At 35.7% G+C, this 12,285-nt stretch overlaps 2 protein-coding genes across 2 annotated transcripts; one reads left to right on the top strand and one right to left on the bottom strand.

Moving 5' to 3' along the window:
• Positions 1–278: 278 nt before the first annotated feature.
• LOC147850384 (aquaporin PIP2-5-like) lies at positions 279–9,492 on the top strand. The gene is made up of 7 exons (XM_087336779.1): positions 279–327; positions 4,460–4,708; positions 4,954–5,249; positions 5,732–5,872; positions 6,038–6,124; positions 9,276–9,320; positions 9,430–9,492. Exons 1-7 carry the CDS (start codon positions 279–281, stop codon positions 9,490–9,492), a joined length of 930 nt encoding a protein of 309 aa, XP_087192905.1.
• Positions 9,493–9,955: 463 nt separating this feature from the next.
• On the bottom strand, positions 9,956–11,513 carry LOC147850383 (uncharacterized). Its single transcript, XM_087336371.1, has 5 exons — positions 11,428–11,513; positions 10,929–11,086; positions 10,725–10,805; positions 10,310–10,464; positions 9,956–10,082 (listed from the first exon to the last, which is right to left on the bottom strand). The coding sequence occupies exons 1-4, from the start codon at positions 11,498–11,500 to the stop codon at positions 10,333–10,335; spliced, it is 444 nt and encodes a 147-aa protein (XP_087192497.1). The 5' UTR covers positions 11,501–11,513; the 3' UTR covers positions 9,956–10,082; positions 10,310–10,332.
• Positions 11,514–12,285: the final 772 nt, after the last annotated feature.

The following is a 12,285-nucleotide window of genomic DNA, read 5'->3' as shown; positions in this document are numbered from 1 at the left end:
CAAGATCACTACGCAACAAAGCATAGGACCTTGTTTTGTCTTTACCACGCACAAAGCCTATTGGTCGTCAACATGTCTACAAAGTGAAGTATACAACTCTAGTGGCACTGTGAACCGGTAAAAAGTTTCCCTCATTGTTCTAAGGGCTTATGCTCAAACCCATGATGTCGAATACAATATTATCTTTGCTCTTATGGGGAAGAGTTGATGATCATTTGGATAGTGTTAGCACTCACCGTGGTGAAGGGAATGCAACCTCCATTAGATGAGCACAATGAATGCCTTCCTCCAAGGAAATCTCGAGAGTTAGAATCCTATCACCCAAAGGTATGCTGACACAAGAAGCCATTATACAACTTCAAGGGCGTGATACTTGAAGATCATTTAGTGCATGAGCAGTATTAGCTTTCATATCACGAATAAAACAACTTCCCCTACACATGTTAGCAACATCGGGGATCATGCCATTTTCCATAAAGTGGGATTCCTAGTTTGGCTCAATGTCCCTATTAAATGTTGAAAAGGATGGCAATACAACCAATCACACAATCAACATTGGTCTTCACCTTCCCTTTGGGAATCAACATTATCGCATGGACCAATAAGAAGCAACCCACCATGGCTTTGTCTATCATAGAGACATAATGTAGAGGCTCAACAATTGCCACCTATGAAGAGTGTGGCTCAAGAAAATCTTCACTTAATAGCATCCAAGTAGCGTGAAACCACATAACTAAGACAAAGTTATCATCCACGAGTAGTATGAATAATAGAATAAGCATTATGGTTCATATTTCAATACGAATAAGGGCTCAACAAAGAGGTAGTTTTTTTCCATCCTACTAAGAAAAGTGTGGCTCAAGAAAATCTTCACTTAATAGCATTCAAGTAGCGTGAAACCACATAACTAAGACAAAGTTATCATCCACGAGTAGTATGAATAATAGAATAAGCATCATGGTTCATATTTCAATACGAATAGGGCTCAACAAAGAGGTAGTTTTTTTCCATCCTACTAAGAAAAGGGTTGAAGCATTGACCAAACTCAATATATTTTATTTTGCAAGTGGAGTTATTGGTTTAGGATTGACGGGGTAGTGATAAGGTAAATAATGTCATATTCTTTGGCTTTGACATCCCTATCAAGTGTAATAGTTAAAATCTCAAATATTGGTAATAAGCCAAATGTATAGAATAAATATGCTCATATTTGTAATTTGTGGGAGACTACCCTTTATTAGTTTGTAATGGTTAATCCCAAACGTTTAGAGTCTAAATAATTATCTAGGCAAAACACAAGGAATTATAGACCAAAGAAAGGTAAAACGGTTGTTCAACCACCTGACCACCCCTAGCGACAACATGAGATGGACTCAAACCTCCTCAATGTTCCATACCATCAAGTGTTGATGTGAGGCAAGGATTGCAAGTGCTTAGCTAACAATATTCATAGCCACACTAACACGATCTCAAAATAAGTCAATCCCCCCGACAAGAAGGTAGCTAGCTTTTTTGTATAACCAAAAACCTAAGGCCTTGGTGAGTTCACACACTTTACTACTCATGTGAACTGGTCAAGTGATAACATACTTAATAGGTATCTCAAACTGTAGACTTGTAATTCAATTCATAGTACATACCCTTGTTCTTTTCAAAATGAAACCATACATACTCATCATAATATTAGGGAAAACTACGAAAAACCTATATTAGGATCAGTTATGGTTATGCATGTAATATCAATGGGCTTATAAGTGAAAGATACCCTTTAAGGTTTCAAACTTGTATAAATAGGCAAGAGCCAAAGCCAATATTCATTGGGGGAAACTTGATTTGGGTATTGGAAACGTCGAAAGCCAACATTGAAGCAATAGGCACTATTGCACCAAACTTGGTATCACATTCATATTGTCATACTAAGCACAAACAAGCAAAAAGGAGAACTCGAACAGAAAATAATTAACAATGGCTACAACTTCAAAATTCATACGTGAACAAAGCACGTCGAGGTGCATTATCATTACATCAGTGAGCTGATTGTAGCAAGGAATGTTAGTATCCAACATATTCAAACTTATCATCAACCCACAAACACATATCTTACTAAAGTAGTTGAAGTAGATAAGTTAAGATTATTTCCAACTACACCTATCCTCTACTTGATCAACCACATACTCTACTTAAATCTATCTACAATCCCTCGTTAATTGTCTTAGCTTTGGTAAGTGGTGACTAATGAGGTAACCTCCTCATGGTTAGTTCTTAGCATATAGCAATAAGTGAATTTTAATCTTGAACAAAATGGGACCATGCAATGAAGATATCTTCATTTGTGGTCATGCACAATTTTGAGATTAGTTTAATAATGTCATTGGAATGTCTATATAAATTTATAGAGAAAACTTTTTTTTTTACAAAAAATAAGAGGGACACATGAATAATAGGATTGCTTCCATGGTAAGGAAATGAGAAGACACATCTAAAATATTCAAATGGGCAGAAAATATATTGTCATTCACTTCCTTGTGCAAGCTCATATGAATTTTTTAACATATATCCTAATTTTCATTGTTTACTAATTAAATGGTTGCAAAAGGAACCAATATTAATTCAAACCGTAAACAAAAGAAGCCTTGGTCAAAGGATGCACAACATCGACATGGATGGATCGACCCTCTGTGAACCTAACACACGATTTAGGCATCCTGATTATAGATATTTAAGCATTGACGTCCATTTACCAATCCTATGGCCCATTTTAATTGCAACATTATGGCAAGAGAAGTTTAGAGTCACGTTCAAGAATAATGAGTGAGCCCAATACTATTAAGCTACTTGAAAATATGTTAATGCTATGATGATACATTGATAATTAAGTTTGTCACCTAATCTCATTGGTCAAGGCCAAAAAATGGCTTCACTTTTTTCGTGGAGAGTATACCACATATAAAAGTTCCCAATATTGGCATGCCTAGCTAATTTTGGCATCAATATCAAGAGCTCAAGAAAAGAAGGCGACAGTGAACCTAACAAATCTCTCTAAGCGGTTACAAATAAGTTGAATGCATGCATCATTCTATGTAATATCCAACTTGCAATATTGCCATATTTACTAATTGTAATGTAATGTATAAACATTAAGAAACACCAAATGTAGCATAAACACCCTTAGGCCAAAACACATGGCTGACGCAAAGCTATGGCATGTGTCATACTAAATCACACATGTATACATAACTTATCAAATTTTATTTCACATCATACATATTTTTACTCGAAGCATGTCACACTCGCAAATTATCACAAGCATTAACATAAATATGCACTTTGGGCAATATATAAATTGCCTCATGCATACACAATCTAATGTTTGTGGATGTGTGGTTATGTGTGCCATCATATATACACATGTACACAAATCCGACCATGTGCTAATTATATATTATTTGACATGAAATATATGTTGACTCGAGGTGTATTAGTTTCGGTTGATGATCACATATATGATAATTGTTGGCATTTTGTCATTGGGGAGAAATTGGGGCATGTGCAAGTTTTTATAATATTGCATGTGCATAGATAAGCCTTGTTTGCTGTCTATGAGCTATAAACCAGAATTTGTTTCTTTCTTGAAATTATGTTTATCTTATTATTAGCTACAAAGACATGAATTAATTATAAAAAATTGTGAGAGAAGCTTTAAAAAAATTTATTATGAAGTTTTTAAGGATAAAAAAATAAGAAATTAGAGAAAAAAGCACTAAAAGTATCCTCATGATAACCACATTGCCCTTAGGTTCTTCATAATTGTGTCCATGCCCCTCTATTAACTAGAAAACTCCAAACCCAATGGTAATCTTCGCTAACAATTATAAGAAGAAGAAAAGGACATGTACAAGTTTCACCATGGCAAACCCTCCCTTCTACAAAAATAATAAAATTAGAAGAGAGATAATTATGTAGCCTAATTTAAAGGAAAACCTAGAAATAAAAGAAGTTAGACAAAGACCAAAAGCAAAACATTTTCACGTACCATGCGTGGAATTGAGTAGTGATATCGTTCAAGAATTTTACCAATGAATGTCGACTCCAAGCCCAGAAAGAAAAAAGCCAAAAGCTAAAAGGCCATTGAATTATAATGTAATGGTAAAGCACATGGTAGGATTAGTTGTGTGTTTGTTTGTTTATAATTAGATATTATCAGTTATTGCCACATAATATATATAGAGGGAGTTAGCATTTTCTAATAGGAGATCACCATCATCATCACATTAGAGGGAACAACAAAAAAGTGTAGCGAAAACCTAAACAAATAGTACATAGAGAGGGAGGGAGAGAATGGCAAGTAACATTCATAAAGTGGATGAGGAAAGAGCCATCAATTTTAATAGCCCTAATACTAATCATCACATTAACAACAATAATAATCGCAATGTGAATGATGCCAATATGACCAAAGATTACTCCGATCCATTGCCTGTTGCATTGATAGATTGGAAAGAGTTTGGATCATGGTCCTTCTATAGGGCCATCATCACTGAGTTTGTTGCCACACTCTTGTTCCTCTACATTGCCATCAACACGGTCATTGGTGCTGTCTCGTCGTCCAAAGGCGGGAAGACATGTGGTGGTGTTGGGATCCTTGGCATCTCTTGGGCCTTTGGTGGCATGATATTTGTCTTGGTCTATTGCACTGCTGGCATCTCTGGTACTTTGTACACAATATTAGTTTTTATACAAAGTTTTCAATTTCTCACTCACTATCATCACATGTGTTTCACACTTGATTGGACCTAACATTACAAGGAAAAATGGATTCTAAGCTCCCCCACAAGTTAAAAACTCTTGTTACATGTAATTAGGAGATGGAATTTATAAGTTATTTCTAAAGGAACAAGTTCAACATAGATGAAAGATTGAATTTACCATGTGAATTTACATGATTCACACTAGGTGGGAACATCAACCCTGCAGTCACATTTGCTCTACTTCTAGCACGCAAGGTGTCGTTATCTCGTGCAGTGGCATACATTGTGGCACAATGCCTAGGAGCAATGTCTGGAGTGGCGATCGTGAAGAGGTTGCAACACGACATGTACATGTCAGCAGGAGGAGGAGCAAATCATGTTGCAAGCGACTATAGCAAAGGCACGGGCCTTGCAGCTGAGATCATTGGCACCTTTGTTCTTGTCTACACCGTCTTCTCTGCAATAGATGCAAAAAGGAATGCTCGTGATCCCCACATTCCCGTATGCCCTGCCTCTCTCTATTTTTGTTAAATAACCTCCTCATCCATATTTATTTTCCATAGAAATAGCTTATATTGGTAGTGGAAAATCTCAAATATGAGGTGAAACCTCATACAACAATAAAAAGATCCTAAAAATGACAACTTAAAGAGCATGTCTCTCACTCAAGTTGGTTTGATTCAAGAGTACATTTGTGGAAGTAGCAACTTAGAGAACATGACTCTCATTTAGGTTGGGTTGAAACTTGATTCAATACTACATACCTATATGACATCATTGAGATCATCTTGAAATTCCTTACTTCCAATCGAGAACTTCTTTGCACTATAAATTAGGCTATTGCATTAATGATATGCTTTGTTGAAACTGTAATTTGTGGATCATATTAAACAAGCTTGTAATATTGTTCCCTTTGGTACTAACTTCATATTAAACCATCGAGTTTGGTCATATTTGAGAGCTTTTCGTTGATTGTTTGATAGGTATTGGCACCTCTCTCTATTGGCTTTGCCGTATTTTTGGTTCACTTGGCTACCATCCCAATCACAGGGACAGGCATCAATCCTGCAAGAAGCTTCGGTGCTGCTGTTGTGTATGGACATGATGAAATTTGGGATCAACATGTATGTTTGATATTACCTTATCCCTTACTATATTAATGTTAGGAATTTAACAAGTTTGCCAATCCAACAAATATTTAATAAAGTACCAAGGCTTTCATTCAAATTGGTTTAATTTAGCAATATCTAGAATTAATTGAATTTGCTATTTCTTTTTCACTTTTGTAGTGGATATTTTGGGTTGGTCCCTTCATTGGAGCAGCTATGGCAGTTGGTTATCATCAATGTATCATAAGAGCGGGTGGTTATAAAATTGTTTGTTCATCCACAAGATAAACATAGAAAGTTTAATTTATCCAAACATTTGTATTCCTCGAAGACATTTTAAAATTGATTGTGTATGTTTGTGTGAGAAACCTTATTTAAGGTTTCTTTGTGCTCTTCTCTTTCTCAAATAATCCTACATAATGTACTCTTTGTTTAGCACTATATTTCATCACCTTCAAGCTACCCAACTTCCATATGGAGTTATAAATCAATCTTTCAACTTTACCTTTTCGTTTGTTTAACTCCATTAGTCGCTTCATTACACTCTTATGTGTGTGGATATGGGAAAACAAACATAGAAAATCAATAAATAATCATTTCATTTGATATCAATCTTCTATGTTGTTGAATTCAGATTTTCACTCAAAATTTATTGGACATGTAGAACATGAGTCATTTGAAGCAGTTTTGAGTTGTCATGGAGAGAGTCTTCAATTATCTTCAAATGTGTTCATAATCAAGTTTTATAGATAAGTTTGCGAGAATCGTTTGTATGTGTTTAAGTGGATTTGCAATGCATACCTCTCTACATCCACCCTTTCTCAATTCTAGAGTAAATAATGATATTCATATTTCTTTTAGAATGTGCCCAATATTCTCCATTTTTCACATTACTTTTCTTCGTTACATGAATATGGAGTGATTTGTACTTATGCTTAGTATAGTGCATATGCATCATTACAAGGATGAGCAATACTTGACAATTGCATTTGAAGACTCAGGGATTCATAAAATATTACATGTCTCATTAGGTATTCCACATAATTAGTAGTTAAAGAATATAACATTGTGAGGTGTACAACCACATTTGTGTGAATTGAAGCGTTATGTTAACATAAAAAATGGCCAAATGTCCTTTGAAATGATAGTCACAACTATGATCTATAATAGGATGAGCAAAACAGTCCCCTAACTTTTGGCCACATACGCTCTTCATACACATGGATGATGTGTACTGATTCATAATGACACTAAACACATCCTTATTGTCATCACACACTTCATTAAAACTCTTTAGATTACTTAATTCTATTAACTTAAACACAAGCATGTACAAGACCATGTGAATACTAATTAAGGATTCTCTTATATTGAAGCTTAATTCAACTTACAACTGGCTTGGCTCGTACAAGCTTATCTTGGTTTCAAAAATAAATATTTCTCTTTTGTAACAATCCTTCATATTTACAACCATAACTACCTAATGAATGTTGCAATCGAGAGTGCACATTGTGAATATGAAAGCAATTCATGCAAGGATTGGGTTTGGTCAAATATGTATGGAAAGCATAGTAGAATGTGATCAAAGGTAGAGCGATGTATCAAAGTGTGATATTTAGACTCCCGAACTTGTTTTAGGCAAAGTATGAAGAGTCGACTGCTCTCATTACTTGTGCCCCAACATCTTGTCTCACATCACAATGCATGAGAGAGAGATAGATAGATAGATTATATTATTGCCTTCAGAGGTCAAATATGACCTATGAGACCAAAAATATTACATTTCACGTGATACATGTGAAAGTGAGTAGTGACTCTCGATATTCAAGAACTTTACCAATGAATGTTGCAATCGAGAGTGTTGTGGTTGTTTGAGAAATTCGTGCAGGGATTGGGTTTGGTCGAAGATGTGTGGAAAGCATGGTCAAATATGATCAAAGGCAGAGCATTGTATCAAAGTGTGATACTTGTTTAGCGCAAAGTGTGCATAGTCGACCTCTCATCATTTGTGCCCCAACACAACATCTCACATTGCAATGCATGTGAGCTAAGTTGCCTGGAAGCAATGGTTTGAATGGAAGCCAACAGAATGAGCTCTAACATATATCGATGTGTAAGGTTTCCCCGTTCTGTGAATGCACAACATGTGTAGTATAATGTGTGAAGCGTGAGCCTCCACATGTTTCCAATGTTATGATACATTGGTGTTGCAAAAAGGCCTCATTTATAGAGGAATCTAATGGTGCACCATGAAGCAAATGTGTTACATCCCATCTACCAAACCACTTTTTCATATATCGCATCCAATCGGAACACAAAATTTTGCTTTTATGCATCTTTTGGATCTTTTTGCTTGCTTCCCATGTGATTTTAGGACGTTGATGTGAGGGACTTTTTTGAACCTTAAGCATGTACTCAACAACCCTTTCCATGGCCATGATCTCAATGGGAAGTGATCCTGTCTCAAGGAGGAGGAGGATGTATGGCGTTTGTTTCTTAACTTATAAAAACTTTTTAAGAAAATGTTTTTGGACATTTTCAAACTCTTTCCAAGTAGATGTAGGGATGCTACCACCCCATACTTCCACCCCATAAAGAAGCATTGGTGTCACCAAAGCGTCGAAAAGGTATTTCTTGAGGACCCAACACTTAATATCTTCACGATTTGCATGTGTTCTCAAATGCATAATATGCTCACTTTCCCGCCTCTAAGTGACATGTAACACATTCATTCCATCAATGATTTGAAGGAACTTCAAGGCCAAGATATTTGAAGCTTTCCACACATTCAAGTGGCTCATTATTGTACATAATGCATTGCTTATGTTTTTTGGCTTTTCACAAGCATAATCTTTGTTTTAGAGTTATTGACATTTAATTTAGTATGCTAGACCTCTACTACCTTAGGACTACATACAGGGCTTGGATGTGGAAAAAGAAATAAGACTTCAAGCATAGAAATAAAAAAGAAATAAAACTTCAAGTATAGAAACAAAAATAAATTGTCCCATAATTCTTCTAAACTATGCTTTCAAAAAAAAAAATTGAACTTTAAAAGAGCTTAGTTAAGAATCAAGATTCATGAAATTTATGAACCTCAACCTTTACAACGTTGAAAGCTTGTCTTAATCTTACTACAAGCTAAGATCTATGAGCGAGCCTATCTACTTGCGCCTATGCATCTAAACATGTGTGCATATGTAGCCTCAAAAATAAAGATTGTTTGTCAACGAATACTATATGAGCAATACCTAACACATAAACAAATCTTGTTGCATATGTCAGAGAATACTATATGAGCAATATTGAACACATTGACAGATTGAATTGCATGTATTTGTATCATTGTTCTCTTCCTCCCACTACAATATGTTGGTTGCTCTTATAATCATTTAATATGGAAAAAAACATTCTTTAGTTACAAGAATATTCTGCGATTATGAGAAGGAAATATACATCAAAGGTAAGGATGAGTGAAATTTATATTTCATCAATACAAGGGTAACAACTATAATTGGTACAACAATGTTTTTTAGATTGAACAATTCATTCCATTTCATATTTGTTTTTAGATTGATAATAGAGAAGCATGCATTCAACATGGAGAGGAGAGCACTACCCCTAAAAGGATTTGACATATTGTTTTGGACACTTGATAGTGTTGCCATAAAGATTCTTATGAAGTAGCAATCGTTATATTTTGTAAGTCAATTTACACAATTTTTTAGCTTTCAAAGTAAAGTAGTTGGATCTCATATAAAACATCTTATTGGCTAATGTGGAAACCAAGTTGTCTTCCTAGTTGGGTTTAAGTTTACGTGAGCACAAGTGGAATATCGATCCTATGGTTGAATGTTTGTCTTCAATAACAATTTACATGGATTACCCAGCTCAAATATAAATATGGTTTGATTTATATAATAGATCAAAAGTTAGAATCCAGATTCATTTCTTTTGATTCATGGATTACCCAGCTCAAATATAAATATGGGTTGATTTATATAATAGATCAAAAGTTAGAATCTAGATTCATTTATTTTGATTCAATTCGATAGATGGTTGATATATGCATGTATATTTTTTCAAATTCTGAACAGCTCTTTTCAGTTTTTCTTAAATTTTCATATGTGATTTTTAATTCCTTTACAACATTATAGTTACTGGTGATGCACATCGAACCATAGTGCAGCATCCAGAGATTGACAGAATGCAGATTCCATGGTATCTGATAAAAGTATAACATGTTACAAACATTGTTTTAGTCAGCTGAAGTTCAACAGAAACAGAGAGATATCAAGTTTCAACTATGAAAAAAACAGGAAAGCAAGAAGTCCCTTGATAGTCAACAACTCAGAGAAACATTGATACACAACAACCATCTCTTCCAATCAATAGCATTGTTAAGCATATGTTAAGAAGCTATGGTATGGTATGGTATGGTATGACACATACCTAGAAATTAGCCAAGCTTTTCTTTAGTACTGCATCATCTTTACAAACTCTTCATAGTCCACTTGCCCATCACCATTTTTATCGGCCTCTACAATCATCTCGTGAATTTCTTCATCGGTTAACTTCTCGCCAATATTGATCATCACACGGCGAAGCTTTAACAACAAAGTAATAACGAACGTCATCGATCTAGCGGGTTTTGTGATAATGAAGACAACCATGGGGCTTGATTACAGATTACAGCTTAATTAAACCCAAGAAAACATTAAAACTTGAAAACAACAATAAGAGTGTTGATCAAGATGAAAACTGAAGAAAGATGCATATGGAACTTGACAGTATATTAAAGGTATGGTAGTTTAATCATCAAAAGGAATGCATGGGAGCCTATGTCCAAAAAAAACTCTCTTAATACCTCTGCATGTGTGATAAAGCCATTCTGATCCTTATCAAAAACTTTAAAGACCTCCCTCAGATCTTCTTCGGAATCTATTTCCTGGTAGCATGAAACCACAGTTTATAGTGTTATAATGGATGTGAAAGATCCTGTATAAATCGCTCATATAACCAAAATATTAGCGATGAATCACGCCGAGTGTCGTAGGATAAGAATGGATACCCTTGCTTTTCTAGCCATAAGATTCAAAAACTCAGGGAAATCAATTGTTCCGCTCCCATCAGTGTCTACTTCATTGATCATATCTTGTAGCTCTGTTTCTGTTGGGCTCTGCCCAAGTGACCTCATGACAGCCCCCAACTCTCTTGTTGTAATGTTTTCTGAGGATTTCCAACAAATCAGGTTTTTTGTGATGACCAAAACAATTTCCCATGAAATTTTATAGAAAGAACTGCATGTTTTTTTTCCCCCTCTTTGCTCATTAACCGGAAAAAAGACATTCTGTGTTCTTTTGCTCAATGAATGGATTTATGTGTTTCTTTGATGAAAGAATGCATGTACGCATGTTTTCCTTGATCAAACAATGTATGTCTTTCTCTGACTGTATGGATGGATGGTTTGATCAAATAACGTTTATGTATGTATGTATGTACGTGTGTGTGTGTGTGTGTGTGTGTGTGTCTTAGATACAGAAACACAGATTGAGACGAAAAATCGTTACCATCTCCATCCTTGTCAAAGAGAGAGAAAGCTTCTTTGAATTCTGCGACCTGGGTCTCTGTGAGCTCAGCCATGGCAAGGCTCAGAGAAACAAATCGATGGACGGAGGAGAAGAGAAGTAAACACGAGAAAATATGTTTTCCTTCTTTCCTTAATTCCTTCTAATTCTTCTTCGTCTTTCTTCTGTGCAGTAGTTATATGCCCTGTTTTCTGGTGTTTTGTCTGTTTTCTGGTTCGTGTCTCCCACCGTGTTCACACGGCTATGTCCTACACAAGTTGCCACGTCATGCCCATCCACCCCCACCCCACATAAGGGGGGGACAATCGTTTCCCGGTGTCAAGACCAACGATCGTTCATGTCTTTATATGTTTAACAATCATTCGGGTCTTTATCCGTTCAATGATCATTCGGTTCTTTATCTGTTTAATAATCATTCGGGTCTTTATCCATTCAACGATCATTCGGGTCTTTATCCATTTAACGTCGGCCAAGATTGTAGCAAGCCCTTTTCTTACACAATTTCTTATCAGCACTAAACAAGCTCGTCATCCGAGTTAACCCTTAAACAAAGTTTAGGGTCTAGAAGCCAGTTCAGAAAACATGGTTTTGTCTTTGGCCCCCCCCCCCCTTCCCCCATCGAGACTATAGAAGTTTAAAGAGTGTGCTAATTTAGTCCATCCTATTTTAGATTTTGATGTAATTTTGGTGTATATGGTATCGCCCGTTGACCTATGGCTACTTGTGGAGAACGTTAATCAATTGGCAACCGAAATCTCAATGGAGATCAAGCCTTATCGATTTATAATTCCAAATTATAGCATCCCAAACACCTACATTATTTCATTCCCCCCTCCCCCC

Source organism: Azolla caroliniana, unplaced genomic scaffold, assembly GCF_043228905.1.
Source record: "Azolla caroliniana isolate FFs.n. ecotype wild unplaced genomic scaffold, voAzoCaro1.0.p SCAF_21, whole genome shotgun sequence".
Classification (NCBI taxonomy): Eukaryota; Viridiplantae; Streptophyta; class Polypodiopsida; order Salviniales; family Salviniaceae; genus Azolla; species Azolla caroliniana.
Note: the sequence above shows the minus strand (reverse complement) of the source record. Positions and strands in the feature narration are given on the sequence as shown.

Bases quoted from the DNA above. Each gene is read 5' to 3' on its own strand.
- LOC147850384 (XM_087336779.1), top strand. From the start codon at position 279: ATGCCTTCCTCCAAGGAAATCTCGAGAGTTAGAATCCTATCACCCAAA. The intron at 4,709-4,953 runs GTACTTTGTACA...GATTCACACTAG, and splicing joins TTGCACTGCTGGCATCTCTG to GTGGGAACATCAACCCTGCA. The intron at 5,250-5,731 runs GTATGCCCTGCC...ATTGTTTGATAG, and splicing joins CTCGTGATCCCCACATTCCC to GTATTGGCACCTCTCTCTAT.
- LOC147850383 (XM_087336371.1), bottom strand. From the start codon at position 11,500: ATGGCTGAGCTCACAGAGACCCAGGTCGCAGAATTCAAAGAAGCTTTC. The intron at 11,087-11,427 runs GTAACGATTTTT...GGAAATCCTCAG, and splicing joins CTTTGACAAGGATGGAGATG to AAAACATTACAACAAGAGAG. The intron at 10,465-10,724 runs GTATTAAGAGAG...TTGTTGTTAAAG, and splicing joins GCTTTATCACACATGCAGAG to CTTCGCCGTGTGATGATCAA.